The sequence below is a fragment of the Anabrus simplex genome, chromosome 8 (genome assembly GCF_040414725.1).
Source record: "Anabrus simplex isolate iqAnaSimp1 chromosome 8, ASM4041472v1, whole genome shotgun sequence".
In the NCBI taxonomy this organism is placed as follows: Eukaryota; Metazoa; Arthropoda; class Insecta; order Orthoptera; family Tettigoniidae; genus Anabrus; species Anabrus simplex.
In genome coordinates this window covers 19,595,269-19,616,285 of record NC_090272.1, presented here as the reverse complement: position 1 = coordinate 19,616,285, position 21,017 = coordinate 19,595,269, and the positions used below count along the sequence as shown (strand labels likewise).

The window sequence follows — 21,017 nt, the reverse complement described above, 5'->3', positions numbered from 1 at the left end:
GATGTCATGTTAAAAACGGTGAAAACTTATTAACATGCATATTCATTATAACATTCTTAATAGCCGACCTTACACCAGGTTGTTACTTCAAAAATATTTCATAACTTTAAATTAACAGCCGTCACATCAGAGCAAAATACCAAGACGTCTTACACCATTGTCATCAGCATAACAACTAACAACGGGAATAGTTACGAGGATATGATAAGATTAGATAATAAGCAATGCTCTGACTTCTCGTCCAATTTCTGTATGACTGAACTTCTCTATGAAAATAAAGTCCAGTAGCTATGGAATCTAAGAGAATGGTATGGGCTCAGTACTACCATATTTTTCAGAGTTGCTGAGAACAAGAACCAGATTGCCGTGATGACAGCCAACATCCAGTGAGAATATGGTACAAGAAGAAGTAGTTAATTGGGTGCGGGGATAGTCCAAGGAGAAAAACTCAGAAGGTCGGTACTTAACAGTTTCTTAGGTACCGAAAAAAAAAAAAGTTTTTAAAATGGTACAGTCAGTTTGAGCATATGCTGCATAAACAATGTAGGTAACTGAAATTCAATCGCAAGTTTCCTAGTCTTTTCCTACCCAGTTCCATGCCATAGGCCACAATACCAAAATAAGCAAGTCAGTCTGTGGAAACTATTATACCAAGTATGCAACATTGCTTCATCCCAGGCAATTGGCAGAAACAAACCTCCGTATGGACATCTCCATCTGTGCCCATGTCAAGTGAGGTTTTGCTAGGCTCAATATGCAGCCAGCAATTCCCAGCCTATAGAATACCTGTTCCTGGTTTGTGTGTGCATCTCCTATTGTAACAGTATTGCAGCGAGTCAGAGTGACGTCTCCAGAGATTGAAAACATGTTGATACCTACCTGCAATTGCACGTGGTACAATTTGCCCTATCTGTATCGTACAAAGCTAGGCACAGACCATCAGCACCTCATCATGATACCAACGGAGCTTTACAGGGCCAAGTAAATCAGTCTGTGGCAACTGTTAAGTATGCAATCTTGCTACATCCCAGAAGGTTGGTGGTGAAACCCCGTATCCTCGAGCACTTTGCACTATCATATCTCCAACTGTGCTCCTGCCATATGAGCTATTATGAGGCTTGACATGCCCAGCCTAAGCATCACTTTTTCCTCGTATCCACCTCCTGTTGTATGGTATGTGTTCTCCATATCTATGCACGTTTTAAAGTTTTTCCCAAGGTACCCATCATGTCTTCCAGTCCGTAACCACACATATTCTATTACCCCAGTTTAACACATTGGAGACCGTGTCTTAAGGTGGCATATGGGCAGGCAGACCACCATATTTTGAAGGTTTTTAAAAAATTGTAGAAAATATTAGGTAGGTTGCAATTTTAACACGTTTATATCGTAAAAAAACTAAGTGTCTGTTCTACAGATAAAAAAGTTGCATTGAGATCTATTGAATACTTTTCACATTACAAATTTTCTAACTGTATGCCTTTTGTAACAACAAAAAAAGTCTGACAACAAAGTCTTACACATAATGAGCTTGTGTGTGGAATATTTTGAAGCACTCAGAGACACAAAGTGCTGCAGAACACATTGGATATCACCAGTATGTCTCTTTTCTTGTTATTTTTCCATTTTCTGCTTTTCCTTTATCTGCACAGGCAAGTGCATCCGAATTACCAGAAGTACCCGGCGAATGTGAATCAGTCCCTGCCTTTGAATTATCATCGATTGCGTCTCTTCATTGTAAATGAAAATCCAGTCATACGAAGATCATGAAACATTACCTAAATAAACTACAGAGTGCAAAATCGCACCTGGGTGGAATATGATTGAATAGGTTATAAATACCTTCATCACTAATGTGAAGTTCAAAATCAGGTCGTATATCTGAATCATCTACCCCCTTCTTCTGAACCACTCTCATCAAAAATCTCTTCTGAAATCTCTACAGTTCCACTTTCATTCAATGATCCAATCATTATAGCAGAAACAAAACGCACACTTCGCACGATGTAAACAAAACTCTGAAAGCATGCGCCTTGAGCAGCTGGAAGCATGGAGTGTAGAAGCAAACTCGAGCAAAAATAAGCTGCTATAAGTTCGAGAAAACAGTAGAGGACACAAATGCACGGCATAAAGGTTATAAAAGTTCTTTAAAGTGGTATGTATACTTTACATCCTATTCTCGTCCTGGCTGTGTTGACATTGTAACAAATAAAGATAAAAATTTCATTGTTCCGTATTGAAATTATTGATGTTAAAAATTAAATAACTGGAGGTTCAACCTATTCAATACTCAAAATAAACAAACGTTTGTGGCATATGGGCAGGCAGACCACCATATTTTGAAGGTTTTTAAAAAATTGTAGAAAATATTAGGTAGGTTGCAATTTTAACACGTTTATATCGTAAAAAAACTAAGTGTCTGTTCTACAGATAAAAAAGTTGCATTGAGATCTATTGAATACTTTTCACATTACAAATTTTCTAACTGTATGCCTTTTGTAACAACAAAAAAAGTCTGACAACAAAGTCTTACACATAATAAACGTTTGTTTATTTTGAGTATTGAATAGGTTGAACCTCCAGTTATTTAATTTTTAACATTGTAACAAATACGCGGGCCCGAGTTAGCCGTGTTAGTTATTGAATTTTACTCTAAACTTTAAACATATTAGGTTGTGTTCAGTACATATTGAAGAGATGGCCAACCAGCCTCCAGTGGTGTCCTTCAGATTTCGCATCAGATGCGCCCACAGCAGCAGCAGCTTAGATCCTTTACAACAGAACAAATGCTATCCTACTGTTCTCTACTTACCACCTTTGCAGTACGTACGTTCTGAACACGATCTAATACGTTCTTAATTATTTATTAGTCCATGAATTTTGTGCAAAGAAACAAAATGATGATGGTACTTGTCAACCTGTCTTCTTATTTCAGAAGTTGGGAACTCTATGGAAAGGATGGGGATTTGCAGAGGGCGTATAAAAAAAAAATATTTTAGAGGGAGTTAAATTTAGTTGCAAAACATTTTGAACAATATGTATAATTGTGCTTTTGGTATATTTGTTGGCAGTTGCAGCAAGTGTGTTGACTTGGAGAAGGAGCTGTCTACATACAAGAAGAAGCTGCAAGAGAACGAGTCTAGAATCAAGTCAATAGGTAAGGCTGCTCCATCTCACCTGATATCACTGCAACCCATAAAGTAAGCTGGAAGTTAAACATGCCTGTGATATAATGTTCCTACTTGTCCCTACTGACAATGCTATTCTAAACATTTTGTTTTCATGCCATTTCTTTCAACTTTAGGGTGTAAATGTCCTATTTCTACTTCTTTTTTTAAAATTTGTGTTTCCAACTTTCGTGTTAAAATACCACTCTAGATGTTCTATTTCCACTTCTTTTTTTACACATGTTTCAAACATCGGTGGTCAAATACCACTCTAGATGTTCTATTTCCACTTCCTTTTACCTGTAATTCCCACATTGGTGTTCAAATACCACTCTAGATATTCTGTTTCCACTTTTTTTTTTTTTTTTTAACACATATTTCTAACACTGGTGGTCAAACACCCCTCTCGATGTTCTATTTCTACTTCTTTTTTACCTGTATTTCCAACAATGGTGGTCAAATACCACTCTAGATATCTGTTTCCACTTCTTTTTTTAACACACATTTCTAACATTGGTAATCAAATACCACTCTCAGAGGTGCCATGGGTTATCAGTAATCCCATTTTTAACTCGCGCACCCCCTCTCCCCCCAAACGCCTGTCAAAACATTTACGAGTCAAATCCAAAGAGCCCCGTTTGCTCTTTCCTACAGCAATATATTCTAAAGTACAGGTAGACCTCGTTATACGCGATAGTTACGTTCCACGGAATTGCCGCGCATAACGAATTCGCGTAAATCGAGTCATTTTATATATAAAATACAGGGTTAAGTTCCTGTTTACTCACATATTGAGTTTAAAATAGCAGAGATTCTTAGTATTGTTATAAAAAATAACCATTATCATGTTTCTGAAATGCATTTTAATATAAATTTTATACACTTAAACATTTAACACTGAAACATACAATAATAAACTAAACTCTACAAGCTCTTGGCTTCAGCTTGAATAGCAGCTTCAGAGAGAGGCATGTGTTGTTGGTTGTGATGCTCAATCCAATCCATTCTTTCCATCGCTTCCGAGCAAGATTTGGTCACTCTAGTCACACTTAAGTTAGTGGAAGATTGATAGTTTTTCGAGAATTGATTCCGCATTCTCACGAATGATTCTCACAGTGGAGTCACTAACTCCCAAAGCACGTTGAATGTCAACAATACGCTCACCTTTCTCATAGCGATCCAAAACTTCTCACTTGGTTTCTAGCTTATACAAATTTGGTACACGCTTCTTTCTTTCGACAGGCAGTATTTCTTTCCTTGTACCCAGCGTCTTAAATACGAAACCTGTCAAATGCAACTTTACAGCACTACTGACCAGAACTGATGATTCACGTCTCGACAACACGACAGATGATGCGTGTAGAGATACGCTTGTCCCCTTTTAACCTTGACGTGCGACATAATGTACGTTACAGAATTTGGCACGCATGTCTGTACCCATCTTAAGGCGTTACAGCTCTTACGTACTGTTAACAGATGGCATCACTAGACTTAAAACCAAAATCACGTATATGCGAAATCGCGTATAATGAATCCGCGTATAACGGGGTTTACCTGTATATCATATTACACAATAAAATTTGCTCATTACCTGTTAGTTCTGCGATAAATTCTTTGTAGCTTGTTTCGCACCCAGCAGCTGCTTTTCAGTGTAGGTTTTCTTGGAACACACTTCCCCCTGAGATGATATTTTCGTCTTCAGAACCATAAGTGATTCCATTGTAGGCCTGAATTCTGTCTGATTTTTCCTCTACCAGCACTGAACTCTGTGGGAGAGTTACTGTGAAGTAAACTTAGTACTGCAAATACAGCTTTACTTAAGGTTTTAGACTTAATTTGTTCACTTTCATTTTTAAGCTCTGCAATGTTGCCACAGTTCACATCAATGTTAGGTCCATGTACAATATATTCAGGAAAAGTATCACACTGGTAAACTGCAAATTCCTCTTAAAGTTTGTCATGTTCACTTTTCTTGGCCAAAGTTTGGAATCTTTGAACAGAATATTCAAGAGATGAATAAGAAACCTTCATTCTGAGATAGGTGTCTACAACTTCAGCGTGATGAAGAAATTCATCATCAAGGGGAAATTTCCTGATAATGTAACTGCAAGCTGCCTCTTACAGAATTATAAAACATCTCTTCATCACAGTCATTATCATTCAAGTGTGCCTTAGCTTTTGTTCCAATTACCAAGTCCTCATTGGCTTTCTGCTTGAATTCAACACACAAAAGGGAGGTAGATTCTGACTGAATAGAACATGGCTGAACAAATCTTACCAATAGGTGTTAAAAGACCAGTAAGTTTCCTCCTAAGAAGATGTATGGCTGGAGCATCTTTTTGCAGAAATATATTCACTGAGTTAAAAACAGGAAGTGTACTCTGAAGAAAGTAGCAAAACAGTTTTGTGTGTGGGTCTTGTATGAAAGATTTCAGTTTCAAACTGCTTGGTGCTCTCATTTTTATGGTGGGTCTCACTACAAATCATGAGTGTCAAAGCTTCCCACTGCTCAAGAACTCTATTAATAGACTGAAGAAGCGAGAGCCAGTGGGTACTGGCATATTTCAAACTTTTGTGGCCCTCTGTGCCACAAACAGCCTGATATACTTTCAACGTGTTTTGCCTTTTAGAACTCTTATCAAGATAGCAATATAACTGAACCAAAAAGTTCTGTATGTTGACTGGTAATTAGGCTGCTACTTTTTGTTCACAGATATGTATGAGATGACATAAACAACCTGGGACATAAACAGAATGATGCCTGTCCTTCACAAATTTGGCAACACCTTTGTTTGCCCCTATCATTGTGTATGCATTGTCAGATAAAAAAGAAATGCAATTTTCCCATGGAATGGCTAAAGAAGACAATTCACTATTAATAACAGAGAAAATTCCATCACCTTTATTGTCGGTACTCCCTAACAATGACAATAGAAGAGTTGATATTTGGCCTCTCTGAGCATTAAAGAAAGTGACAACTACAGGATAAAGTTTGACTGCATTTGAATCCGTACTACCATCAGTAGTCCAAAAAAAAGAAAGCGTTATTTGCAAAGTTCACGTCTTTCCTTTTTTGCCTCATATGCCATGTATGCATGAGGTTTTAGTTCTTGCACAACCATTTTTCTGAGATATTTTAGAGTCGGGGAACATTGATCTAAATGAATTTCCAACATGGTTTGAAACTGATAACGGAATATTATGCTCCAAAAGAAATGTGAACATCAATTCGGCATTTGTCACCACAGTTAGTTCTTTTTACGAAGAACGATGAAACAGACTGGTTTAGTCATTTTGATTTACCGTATGTGTGATGTTTCTTTGATTTTGTGTATCTTCTGTAATCATCTTGTCTACCGTGAGCCACAGAGAAATCACACGAACACACATTGCAGAACACGTGGTTTTCACTAACACGTGAAGCAAGAGGAAGATGTAATTTGACAATTGCTCCACTTCATTTTACAAAACCAATCACTTCTTTTCGAATCGACTAGGATAATTAGAATTGAAATGCGCTAAATATAGCACTTGTTCTATGCACACAACAGAGAGAGAGAGAGAGAGAGAGAGAGAGAGAGAGACGAATGCGCGCAGTGGAGAACAGCAGAGCAAGGAGTAGCAAGGATTAGAGCCTACTTCACGGCCAACTTGATCCGTCATTCTAGCTAAGAGTAGTATATGTCTATATAGCTGGCCATGATTTCACAGCGCTCGCAGGAAAGAAAAGGAAGTGATGACCAAATAACTGCCAAATATGTTTAGTTGCCAACTTACAAACATTGAAATGAGGAGGGTTGACCAGTAATGCTCTAAGGTATTGAACATTTTTTACTTCTTTCCTTTTTTTTCGTAGAAATTAAATTTTATCGTGACAATGTTGCTTTACCAATATAAATGGTCCGCTATTGGACATTATAGATTTTCCAGCTAACTCATTCCTGGTTGCCCGCGTTTGGCCCCCGTGTGCTAGGCTGGGCTCATCAGTTGGTACCTAGCACACCCACCAAGACGCTGGCTAGTGCATACCGTGGAGGCCACTGCGTAGGCTAATTGTAGCCACTGGCAGTGCCAGTGCACTATGAGAGACTTTATCTCATTATCAAAAATTGATGCCTGCTTGGTCATCAGATGATATAGATGTTGATGTTGCTTTTCCGTAATTTCATCTTAGACCATAATGCCGTAATCGTGAAGTGAAATCCGTAATCATTATGGACAAACCATAATAGTTGGGACCTCTGCACTCTAGATGTTCTGTTTCCACTTCCTTTTTACACATATTTTTTAACATTGACGATCAAATACCATTCTAGATGTTCTGTTTTCACTTCTTTCTTACACATATTTCTAACATTGGTGTTCAAATACCACTCTAAATGTTCTATTTCCATTTTTTGCACATATTTCTAACATTGGTGGTCAAACACCACTGTAGATGTTCTATTTCCACTTTTTTTTAAACGCATATTTCCAACATTGGTGTTCAAATACCACTCTAATGTTCTATTTCCACTTCTTTTTTTTAACACACATTTCTAACAGTTCCTGGGGGCTTTAAAATACTGGGACACCCTCTCTCTCCAGGGGTCACAAATATGGAGGGCCTAAGCCCAGGGTGTTGAGAATTTAAATTGTTTTGAACTGTGTAGTATTTTTACGCTCTTTTGTTTTTGGTTGTGTATCGTATCAGGGCGACTCTTGGACCAGTGAAGTGAATTAGTGTTGTTGTCTAAGTCTGTAATCTATCACGATTATGTGTTGTTATTGAGTTTAAACAGTAAATATATTGAATCTATGGGGTCAGATTGAGTTTATTACAACATAGTGGTGACCCCGACGTGATGGATGCTGCGAGTTTATTCCTGTCCTAGTCAAGAAGTAATAAATATGGAGAAACTGAAGAAGGGTAGGATACCTGTGAGAAAATGCTTCACAAAGAAGATAAACGACATAAAGGGAATCCTCACAACAAGTACGTCTCTCGATTTTAATGATGCACTTACTTCAAATTTCAGTTGTTTAGAGGCATTAATGTCGGAGCTTCGTGAATTAGACAGCAAAATAATGGATGCACTTTTAGATAGCAGTGATGATATGACAGTAATTGTATCAGAAAAAGAAACTTCCGAGAAGTATAACGACAAATTTGAGGTTATACATGTACAGGTGAATAATGTTTTGATGCACAGGAGATCAGACAGTTCTTTAAGTGAGGCACATGAAGAGGCCTCATGTCATAGTCAGGATAGGAGGAGAACTTATAAACTTCCTAAGATTGAAATTAAGAAATTTAATCGTGATTTACGTGAGTGGTTAAGTTTTTGGTCACAATTTAGGAAGATTCATGAAGATGATAGTCTGCATGGTAGTGATAAATATCAGTATTTATTGCAAATTATAGAAATAGGAACTGAACCTCATGAAATTGTGCTTAGTTATCCACAGACGTCAGAAAATTATCCGAAGGTCATTCAAACTCTACAGGAACGGTTTGGAAGAGTGGATCTTCTATTACAAGTGTATGTCAGGGAATTACTGAAGTTAGTGATTTCAAATGCGACACAAGAGGACAAGCTTCCATTACCCATCTTGTTAATCAAGCTAGAGTCTCACCTTCGATCCCTCAGTAGTTTGAATCTAGCATCTGCAGACCCAAGTACATGGCTCTTTCCATTAGTCGAATCTAGCCTCCCAGAAGAGAGACATTACGAGCCTGGCAAAGAAGTCAGTTCTCGAAACAAGAAGGAAGTACAAATGGAGAAACTGGGTCTCGACTTGAGTGCCTCATGGAATTTCTACGTACTGAAGTCCAAAATGAGCAGCAGATTCTATTAGCTTAAGCAGGATTTAGTAATTTGGCTGTGAAAAGTAAGAATGAGAAGCGGTTAGGTTCTACCAGGACGGAGAAGAAAAATAATAAAGACCCTGTAGATAGACCCATTCCTACTGTTGCCGCCCTTTACAACAACAGTTCTTCAGTGTCGTGCATTTTCTGTAGTAAATCTCATGAAAGTAATAAATGTTCTTTTACTAGGAAGATGAGTATAGAAGACTGGAGATCAAAAATGAAAGAAAAAGGTCGTTGCTATTTGTGTACAAAACCTAACCACTTAGCTAAAAACTGCAAATCTTCCGTTCACTGCTTGCTTTGTAGAAATAAGCACATTACTGTTATGTGTCCTGATTTATCATGAGCTGAGAAGAGTGAATGTAAGATTGAGAAGGAAACGCAGTCATCTCAAGTTACATCCGATCTAGCTAACCATACTTGAATAAATCAAGTTGTCGTACAAGCACTGATGGTCAAATTACAAGGGAATGGTAAACAGAAAACAGTACCAGCATTCTTAGACTGTGGCTCACAATGAAGTTATCTCCTTCAGAGTACAGTTAGAGTTGAGGCTAGAACCTTGTGCAGAAGAAATAGTAACCCATGTTTAAACACATTAAACACAAAAGATAAAAAATCAACATAGGAAGAAATGGACAATTCTACTGTGAAATAGTTATGGGATCATCCTAGAATTTGTCAGTCGATTTCATGAGTGTCAAGATCTTCGGACTTGTAGCAAGAGTTGAAAATGGCGAGGATATGGATCAGTGACTTGGGTGATGATTTCCCTGAGATTGAGCTCCTCATAGGAATAGATGTATATGCCAAGATTCTCACAGGAAAGACAGTCCAATTGAAGAATGGACTCCTAGCCATGGAAATGAAACTTGGATGGACTTTGGCTGGTGAGAGGCAAAACCAATCTGTTGATGTTAATCTGAGTAACCTCACCATCTCAATGGCTTGTGACGATATGCGAACCATATCTGAGCTTTCGAACCTGGAGACTATTGGTATCTGTGATCAGGCAGAAGACAAAACGACTGAAGAGGTCAAACAGAATCTCCGTAGCACTTTGAAAAGAGATGGCAGTGGTCGCTAAATAATAAACCTCCCATGGAGAAAAGGTCACGCTGAGATTGGTGGCAATAAGCATTTTGCAGAGAAGAGACTTGAATCTACAACTGACAAGCTAACAAAGGCAAACCTATTCACCAGTTACGATCAGATTTTCACCGAGTGGAAGAAAAAAGGATTCATTGAAGAGGTACCGAGTGAAGAATTAGAAAGATGCTGTCATTATCTTCCTCTTCGGCCAGTAAGTAAATTAACAAGCTTGACAACTCCTGTTCGTCCTGTCTTTGACACATCTTGCAAGACAGAAAAAGGTGTTTCACTGAATGACTGTCTAGAGAAAGGGCCCAATCATGTACAGTTAATTCCAGAGGTACTCCTCAGATTTCGGGAGAACGTAATTGGAGTTACTTCAGACATCTGAAAAGCCTTCCAAATGATTGAGGTTGCGATGGAAGATCGTGATTTCCTGCATTTCCTTTGGTGGGAGAATTGAGATATGAAAAAAATCAAAGTTTACAGACACTCACGAGTGGTTTTTGGAACTACCTGCAGTCCATTTATACTAGGTGCTGTAATAGAACACCATATTACCAACGTACGCAAGGAAGACAAATCAACAGCACATAAATTGGAGTGGATGTATGTCGACAACTGTGTTACATCGGTGGCTTCGAAGGAAGAATTTGATACATTTCGAACTGAGAGTGATAAACTGCTGAATGATGCAAAAATGGAACTTAGGAATTGGGAATATTCAACAGAAGGAATCACAGCGATGGAGGACATTGAAACTCAGAAGGGATACATCACAAAGTTTCTCGGACTACAGTGGAACAGAATATCGAACACACTGAGTGTTGAATTTAATACAGAGCTTTTAGCTCTCCTAGAAGTATTGACGAAGAGAATCTTGCTTTCCTTAATACATAAGATTTTTTATATCATTGGATTTCTCACTCCAGCACTTCTCCCATTCAAGCTGTTGTTGCAGAAGGCATGGTGCATAGAAAATGAAACCAAGAAGGTCAAACAGAAGTGGGACACACCATTACCTGAGAGTATCGCTAATGAATTTCGTAAGCATTATCAGGAAATAAATTGCTTAAGGGAAGTGGAAGTTCCTCGATTAATCATGGGCGGTGTGAAGGAAAGGAATCTGTGGTCGTTTCATACCTTTGTAGATGCTAGCCAACACGCTTATGCTGCTGTGATCTTTTTACGAACTGAAAGTGACCGGGAAGTTTCAGTGCAGCTACTGTTAGTTAAAGCCAGGGTAGCCCCACTTAAGACCATCACTATTCCCAGGCTGGAATTATTAGGCTGCCTAGTTGGAAGTAGACTCGCATCAACAGTTAAGTCTGCTCTACGTCTACAAAGTTATTTGTGATATAAAAGTGACTGAAATTATTCCCACAATTTCAGGGTGGGAGAAATGTTGAGAATTTAAATTGTTTTGAACTGTGTAGTATTTTTACGCTCTTTTGTTTTTGGTTGTGTATCGTATCATGGCGACTCTTGGACCTGTGAAGTGAATTAGTGTTGTTGTCTAAGTCTGTAATATATCACGATTATGTGTTGTTATTGAGTTTAAACAGTAAATATATTGAATCTATGGAGTCAGATCGAGTTTCTTACAACGCAGGGTATGGGTGAAGACGTCAGTGGCATCAGTGGTGGAGAAGGTAGACTTTGGTATGGCATCGGTGGCCATACCACCAGTGGAGTGGCCTAAAATAACACCTGGCAGTAGGTATAAAATGCCTGTGGGAGTGGCGACCATATCGTAATAATAGCCTATATGTGGTATGGTACTAGGAAATCAACCTCAAAAAAGGTTAGGGCATCCTTCTTAAAGCGACGTGCAGTTCTCAGGGTTCTGGGGGAACTGTGAGAAATGGGTGACCAGTAATCAACATTAAGATAGCGATAGTAAATCTTATGACCCTGACAGGAATGGCAGAGGAAGTAGTAGATTTCATGGAGAAGAAGGTGGAAATGATGGAGCTGAGTGAAGTGAAATGGAAAGGTAATGGAAGGAAGAAATTGAGGAAAATATGCACATTATATTGGAGTGATGGCCAAGAGGTAATAAACAGTGGGACTAATCATTTCGAAGCAATTGGAGGAGTATGTTGAAGTGGTAGAATGTGCGAGTGACAGAATAATGAAGATTAGACTAAAGATGAAGAATGAAGTGATGGACTTCATACAAGTGTATGCACCACAGACTGGAAACAAGGAAGAAGATATTGAAGGATTCTTGGAGAAAGTAGAAAGAGAAATTTAAGGTGTGGAAGTGGTTATTATGGGAGATCTGAATGCACAGGTTGGAAATGAGACAAGGAAAGGAAGAAGTCATTGGACCATATGGATATGGGAAAAAGAATTGTGAAGGAGAGGAACTAGTGGACTTCTGTGAAAGGAATGGACTTATAGTGGGGAATACATGGTTTCAAAAGAAAAACAGTAGGAAAATTATGAGATATGGGTGGGGTAACAGAAGAACGAAAGCAGTAAATGACTACTTTTTGGTAGAAAGGACAAACCGCAGGAAGTTGATGGATGTGACAGCTTTACCAGGAGAAGCATTTGATGGGGACCATAGAGTTGTGGTGGCAATATTACGGTTGGGAAAAACTAAGAGATAAGAGAGAGCAAAATTAAAGTATGGAAGTATTTATTTACTCGAGTCAGGAGCATACAATAGAACTTTTTTGATTTGGTTTTACACTACAATTTAGTAACAATATAACAGAAGGAATTTTACACATACATGCCAAAATGGTACTAAATAGTCTTTGCCCAGAAGCGAGCAACTGTGACTGCATTTCCTTGTGCCTCGAGCAAATCCTCCTCACTGCAAGAATCAGGGCAACACGAGCACTGACACAGATGCTTGGTAGTTTGCACCTCTCTGCATTCACATAGTGGTGACACATCCAGATATCCCCATTTCACTGAGTGGTCCTTGGACTTTCCAACACCTGTTCTTAACCTGTTCAGTGAACTCCATGTGATCCAGTCCAAGTTGTGTCCGGTTGGTAAGCATTCAGCTGGTTTTGTCCATGTTTGAAGATGACTTGTTCTGGCTGCCCACAATTTTTCTCTGGCTTCCTTCGGAGATGTATTTAGTGGAGATGTTGACTGTAGGAAGCTCCTCCTACATTTCAATCTAGGCTTTGGTGGAGTATGTCTGTGTAGTGGATGTAGCTCATGTTCAACTTTTTTTCTTTTGGCATTTGCGGCAACTTCCCGGCGTATATCAGGAGGAGCAATTCCTGCCATACAATACAGTTTGTCAACTGGAGTTGGCTTCAAACATCCAGTAATTAGTCTCGCAGTTTCATTAAGTGCCACATCTACTTGCTTTGCTTGGACAGATTTATACCACACTGGGCAGGCATATTCACTGGCGGAGAAGCAAAGTGCCATGGCAGAAGTACGGACCACCAGAGGTTCAGCACCCCAATTACTACCAACAAGTTTCCGAATGATGATGTTACGGGCTGACACCTTGTGTTTGATGTTTAGGCAATGCCGTCGGTAGGTGAGGAACCTGTCTAAGGTAATTCCAAGGTATTTGGGTGTAAAACAGTGCTCCAATTCGGTGCCTTCCCAAGTCTCTTTCAGTTTTCTTCCTGCTTGTCTGTTTCGAAGATGGAAAGCACTGACCTGAGTCTTTTGTGGGTTTGGCTTTAGGTGGTTCTTTTTGTAGTAGTCAGAAAAGGTTTCTAGAGCTCCTGTAAACATCTGTTCTGCTTCTTCAAAATCGCTTGTCTGTACCGTTAAAGCAAGGTCGTCGGCATATATGAAACTTTTGGTTGCATGAGGTCTGGGCTGATCATTTGTATAAATGTTGAAGAGTATTGGTTACACCCTTGGGGTAAACCATTCCCTTGGGTCCTCCAACGACTTCCTTGGAATTCAACGTAGAATCTTCGGTTATGCAATAAGATGGCAATTATTCTCGTGAAACCAAAATCCAGGGTCAAGCTGTAGCTCTTGTGAAGCATTATGCGGTGTTGGACTGTATCATAAGCTGATGAGAGATCAATAAATGCCACTCCAGTGATCTGGCCCTTCTCAAAACCCATCCTCTGTGTGTTGTGTTAAGTGAGTTATTTGTGCTGTACAATTTCTCTGGGCTCTGAAGCCTGCCTGTTCAGGTATGAGTAAATTGTCAATCTTTGGTGATAGGCGGTTCAATAACAACCTTTCAAATATCTTGCAAAGATGGCACAATAATGAGATCGGCCAGTAACTCTTGGGGTCAGAAGGTTCTTTCCCAGGTTTCAAGATAGCAATTATCGTAGTTTTCCTCCATATTTTTGGAATCTTGTTCTGCCTTAAGCAGTTATTAAAGAGTTCCACAAGCCATTTCAGTGTTGCTGGTCCAAATTTCTTTATTTGCTCTATTCTTGTATCATCTAATCCAGCTGCCTTGTTGTTCGTACATTGTTGTATGGCCTTTTGCAACTCATTTCGTGAAAATGGCTTTGAGAGCTCATTAGTTTCCAGATGTTCTTGTCTTTGAATCTTGGGTCCTTTTCCTTGTTTGTCTGTTTTACCATTTTTCAAAAGCTGTTGAGCTATTTGATTTGGAGAAATGTTTGCATGGGTTTTCCTTTGCGTTGGATCATTACTTAATCAACATAGTAATCTCCATGCCATATAGCTGCTTTTGCTCATGTCTAGCCCTTCTATCGTTTCTATCCACCAAGTTTTCTTACCTTCCGCCAAAGACTGAGTATGTTTTATAGCAGCATGTGATGTTTGTTCGCTGAAAGGGTTTTCTTCGAAGAGTTTAATGTACTCTTCTAACAAATAGATGTTGTATTTACTGAGTCCTGGAATGTAGTTGGTACGGCATCCACGTGGGATAGATTTACGAGATGACTCCTGAACGGCTACTATAAAATCATCATATGCCGCAGGACATGGGTGTATTTTCAACACAAGGCTGTCTAGTGCCTCAAAAAACATATCCCAGTTTGCTTTCTTGAAATTGTATCGTCTTCTGAATGGAACTATTTGTGGTCTTGCGGCTGCAGTAATCTGACATACAATAGGTCTGTGTTGGGTATTTGGAATTGGGGAACCAATACTCTTGTGGTATTGTGAAGCTGCTTCTTCACTGGTGAATATCAGATCAGGATTGTATCCTCGTTTCCAGCGTTCACTGTTAAAAGATGGTTGTAATTTACTGTCATGAATTAAGCGTAAGTTGTTGGATTCAGCCCACTGCATTACTACAGCTTCACCATTTTCATCATCATGGTCATATCCCCAAACATTACTGTGACTATTGAAATCCCCTAAGATGAACTTAGTTTTCTGATTGTGGAAATTAGTTGGTTCCTTAAAGATGAATATTGTATTAGGTGGTTTGTATACTGAGGTGACTACACAGTTGTTCAGTTTAACACACAGGATTTCAATATCATCCTCCTCAGTACATGCTGTAGAAAGCACCGATAAGCCATGCTTAACAAATACTGCACTGGAAATTCTAAGTTCCCATGGAGAAAATTATATATTTTTCCACCAATAGATGTATGGCTTTTCAGGTGTTGCTCTATTAACCGGCATTTTGTCTTAGGTTTGACACTAGACTCATCAGAGTGGGATGTGTCAGACCTGTCCCACCAGCTAGGTAACCCGGTACCAAACTAGCTGATTGAGAGTAAAAAACTACACTACACCGGACAAGATCCAGTGTAAGAGGAACAAATAGGAAGCGTCACATACACTACACACCCAGAACATAAATAAAGTAAATAGGAAAAGGTGAACTTACCTCCAGGTGGTAGAAAACAAACGGGTGGATCAAGCTACCAACTGTCAGTGTGCCAAAATAAATGTTGAGTAGAAATCAAGACAAAACTTTCTTTTAAAACAAATTTTAAAAATTTCGTAATGAAACTCAAAATTAACAGATAAAAAAACAAGACATCCTCGCAGTAGTTTACCAAAATGATAGGTACCAGAAACTGACTAAAATCCAATTGACATGTGATAAAAATGAAGAGGTCTTTAAAATTAAAGTAAATTAAATTAAATTGGATTAAATAAGGTAAACAGACCTCACCAAACTACAGGAAACTTCAAATAAAATACCAAGAAACACCTAAAGGTAAATTAAGAAAATTATTTGAAAACCGCCGGACGGTAAGAAATAAAATAAGGTAATTTAAATGGTACCTTCAAGTTTTGAACCAACCTAAAATAACGAAATTAAATCACCAAAAAGCCGGTCGCCAAGAAACATTTTAAAGGAGGATATGTTACAATTAAACACTTCAGTTTACCTTCTCAACAACCAACAGATCCTTTCTTAAGAGGGGAAATAATTCATTTTTAGGGAATACCATCTTGTAAGAAACAGAAAAAAAAACTTTCTTTGCTCTCACAGATATTTGCTGAGAGATGGAACACTCTCTTTTTCGTTTCACATCAGTTATAGGGTAACCAATATACAGTGGAAGGTCCAGCACAGGATGTGCTACTCAAAAATATTCAAGGGAAAGGAAACCCGTCACAACAAAACCAGAAGGGAAAGGGAATGAGAGCAATGAGGGGCAAGAAACAGTAAACACACAACACGGTTTCATTAAATGGCAGAACAGTCTACGACAGGGGCGACTCCCAGCCTTCAAAAATCATCATCACAATCACGTCTCTCAGAAAAACAACCTCGTCCCCAAGGCAACCATAATCCATTGTTAAATCAGGAAGAACCAATCCCGTTAGTGGACCCACAATGGTACGCAAAATGGAGGCAAAATAATGGAACTAACTATCCCGAAAACCAGGGAAAACCCCCAAAAGGAACGGAATTAAATAAAAAGCAGAAAAAGAAATTTAAAACAACCCGAAAATGCACCAAAATCCTTACTGGAACTCCCATGTATTACCCCACTTTAAAACAAATTTCAGAACAGCAGTAACATCATTACTTGGATAATAATAATAATAATAATAATAATAATAATAATAATAATAATAATAATAATAATAATAATAATAATAATAATTTACATTTATACCTCTTTTCAAATTTCCCTTAGAAACATTCAAATTTCTTGTGGTGACACATTACACGCTAGATGCTTTAAACAAACAAATTAACATCTTTTTCAACCCGATACGTTACTTTTGAAAGGGTAGTACATTTTCACTTATCAAATAATGCTCCACCAAATTTTCTGGAACGCATCACTTATTTTGCTGATTGATAGATTTCTCCTAAGTAAACGCAGAAGCAGTTCACCACCGATGAAAACAACAAATAAGTATAAAGGTTGAATTACAGGTTGGTTTGTAGTTCCAGCAGTAGGTAAGTTAAACAACATGGCCAGGCCATGTGCTCCTTACCGTAGAAATTGGTGTTTTCAAGGTAAAATAAAAATCACGCACTACGAGGATGTATTAGATGTACGCCGAGGGTGTGGAGCACAACCCTACATCCTTTTAAATTCACTATCCACAGTCCATTATACTATGCCAATGCATTGCCTGGAGCTCGGTACACCGTCTTCTCGGCATGATAGAAAAGCAGCGACTCCTCGCTTCGCTTCGCCCTCTCCGGAGACGGACTATTTCAAAAAATGGCCGACACCAAGCGCTGATTGGCCGGAGCAATGTCAAAGAATAAGACGACATATAGTTCCTACTATAGCCGTGAGATTGCAGCATCAACCAGAACTTACACGCCCTCGTAGAATTAAACTTTAAAAACAGTGAGAACACCGATTAAGCAGTAGAAAATAAGAATACGGATTTCTAAGCCATAACAGGCGATCCCAAAATGTAGATGCAGAGGAGGCAAACACGAAACCTCTGTTTCAGACCCTACCCACTGACGCTGGGGTGTATGCAGGTGAACTCATCAGAAGCCCATTATGAGAGGCACAGTCTGATAACTGCATAGGGGAGTTAAAACTCCACAATGAAATTAATGCCCACCTATGGGGTTTCTCAATTACAAGGTTCATGCCTTGTACCTTAGGTCTTCTGTGATATGTATCCCTAAGGGTCTCCTGGATACACAATATATCACACTGGAATTCTTGACACAGATTATGGAGGAGTTCCTCTTTTGGTCCAATTGCTTCTGGATTTGAAAGGATCTGCCGTCAGCATATTTCGTAATACGGTCTGACGTTGCCCAGGGTACGCCCAATTGCTACTCATCGTATTGTAATTGTATAATAGCAGTCTTCGTGGAGGCTCCTTTCGCGTACCCCAGTATGGAAGGTGAAAGACAAAAATGTACAGCAGGATTTTCAGGAGAGATTGAAGCAACATATCCCAGTTACTGAAGTGGAAAATGTAGAGGAGGAGTGGTCCAATTTTGAAAAGGCATTTATTAGTGCAGCAGAGAGTGCTTATGGCAGGACATCTACAAGAGTGAAAGAAAAGGAGACACCATGGTGGAATGAGGAAGTGAGGAAAGTAGTAAAAGAAAAGACAGCCTGGCGAGAATGGAACTGAGATCAAACAGAAGAATGCAAAAGGAAGTATCTCAACAGTAACCGGAGATGTAAGAAGGTAGTAGGAGAAGAAAAGAAAAGGAGTTGGGAAGAATTTACACAAAAAATGGAAGCAGATGTAAGTGGTGGTAAAAGGATGCTGTATGGACTTATAAGATTTAAGACGACAGAGAGAGTTACCACAAAGCTAGTGAAAAAGGAAGATGGAGAACTGTTAACACATCCAGAAGAGATAGAGAAGATTGAAGGAGTATTTTATAGATAAGCTATTGAATGTGAACAACTGTACAGGGGAGATAGGAGCAATACAGTCTGAGGACTCAACAACAACCATGTGGGAGATGGAATTAGCAGTACAAAATATGAAGTTGGGAAAAGCAATAGGGATGGATGAAATCAGTGTGGAAATGATAAAGGCTGCTGGACCTGTTGGTATGCAATGGTTGTACTGACTACTAAAGTGTATGTGGAAACACAAATGTGACCAGAAGACTGGAAAAAAGGGATAATAATACCAGTGTTTAAGAAAGGGGAGAATGAAGTTTGCGGTTACTATAGAGGATTGCAAGTAATCAGCTTCATTTTCCGTATCAAAATTTAATCACTAAATTTTACACTATTGAGAATCTTCCACCGTTTTGATACTTTATTTTGCCTTTTGGCAATTTTTTTATTTATATGTTAACAGTACATGTTTCGTTCCTTGTTTAGGAACATCCTCAGCTGTTATAGTGGCTTAGGTGAATGGTTAAAATTGTGAAATACATAGATTTACAAATACATTGATTCACTTAAAAACTAAATACGAATTAAGATAGATATTAAAAACAGTGTGGGGTTAGTGTGTTACTGGTATGAGAGCAGATGATTACATGGTTGACTGACTTAAAACTATGTCTATTCATTAGAATAGTTGTTCAAAAAATTTTTCACTTTGTTACATAAAAAGTCTGTATGCAATTAAAATTCTTTAAAAAATGTTTGACTTCATAGCATTGTTTGAATTGTTGAAAGTTTTTCTTCCTTTCCTTCCAGGTAAATTGTTGTATGTTGTGTGCTTGCTTATAGTGCTTTTGACTGAGTCTAATGCGGAAACTTTTGGAGCTGATTGCTGATCTATTAATGTGAAGGGAGCCTCGTTTCAAATTTCTGAAATGAAATAAAATACGGTAGTGGGAATTTGTTCGAAAGCTGTGTCTTTGCGTAATATAGAATGTATAAAAAAGTTCATTTACCTTGCTATAGCTGAATTCCGATTCTACTGTGACCCTGGAGGGACGTTTGATACTGCTTTGCATCTGGTGAAGTAATGGTGTGTGTATTCCGTTGTATGCTCCTCCGTACGGGGAGGTGGGGCTGCGGAGAGGGGAGGGGGCGTGTCGGTTACAGTGACGGCATCAACTTTGGGAGGGCTGGGTAGAGGGGATGTACAAAATGGCGGAGGCTCTGTCTTGTTCATTCTTCTACTATCTGTATTGTGTCTTTTGCCTAATGCTTAGAGACTTGATAATGTCCCTTCAAATAAAGGGTTTCTATTATCAATAGTTTCATTGAGGTTATTGTCTTGATCACTTTTTTGTTCTAAATAAATATATAGATTTTCTAAAGTATTAAGGAGAGCTCCTTTGTTTATTTTATGTAATATAGTTAAGTCCTGCTCTATGGTTGTAAATTGATGTCCCGTTAAACTCATGTGCTGGCCCATCGCGGAAATTTTTTTATGTCTTTCGGCATTGACATGTTCTTGGTATCTTACAGTAAAACTGCGCCCAGTTTGTCCGACATAACTTTTTTTACATTGATGGCATTTTAATTTATAAACCCCTGATTCAGAGTGTTTGTTTTTACCTAGGGAATTGACAATGTTGTGATAAAAAAAAATTTTGCTTCGTGTTGTTGCTGGTTGAAAATGCGATCTTATAATTATGTTTTCTGAATAAATTGGTTACTGTGTATAGGTTAGGGTTGTTGAATGTGAACTTAGCGTATTTCTTTCTTTTTCGTTTCGGGTGTTAGATTGGTTTGCAATTTTTGTTTGAATTTACCGATTATTTTGTTTGTTATCTTTGGTTCGAAACCGTTATACTGGGCTTGTTTGCGAATAAAGAGCAGTTCTTTTTCTGTGTGTGTAAGGGGTATGTTAAACGCTCTGTATATGTAACTGTAATAAGCTGACCTTTTTTGCGATTCTGGGTGCAATGAGTAGTTTTTTATTGTGGTGGGAGTGAAAGTAGGTTTTCTATGTATCTTGAAGACGAACTCTTCCCTTTTTCGTGTTACATTTATGTCCAAAAAATTTATTGATTTTTCTTTTTCTAGTGTGAACTTTATTCTGGAATCAAGTGTATTTAATTTATTGAGGATATCGTCACTGTTATTCTCTTTTTGATCTATTACGGCAGAAATGTCGTCTACGAAGCGTATCCATAAATTAAGACCTTCTAT

The 21,017-nt window shown here is 38.5% G+C and overlaps 1 protein-coding gene across 4 annotated transcripts in view; it reads left to right on the top strand.

Annotated features, from left to right (window-relative positions):
• The window catches only part of LOC136879062 (uncharacterized), a 535,518-nt gene that overhangs the window by 256,768 nt on the left and 257,733 nt on the right, over positions 1-21,017 (top strand). For all 4 annotated transcript variants that reach the window (XR_010860888.2, XR_010860887.2, XM_067152804.2 and 1 more), the window contains exon 3: positions 3,072-3,157. Coding sequence is in view for 2 of the 4 variants with exons in the window: in XM_067152804.2 (XP_067008905.2) it covers positions 3,072-3,157 (86 nt within the window). In the remaining 2 variants the exon portion in view is untranslated. The remainder of the gene's footprint in view (positions 1-3,071; positions 3,158-21,017) is intronic.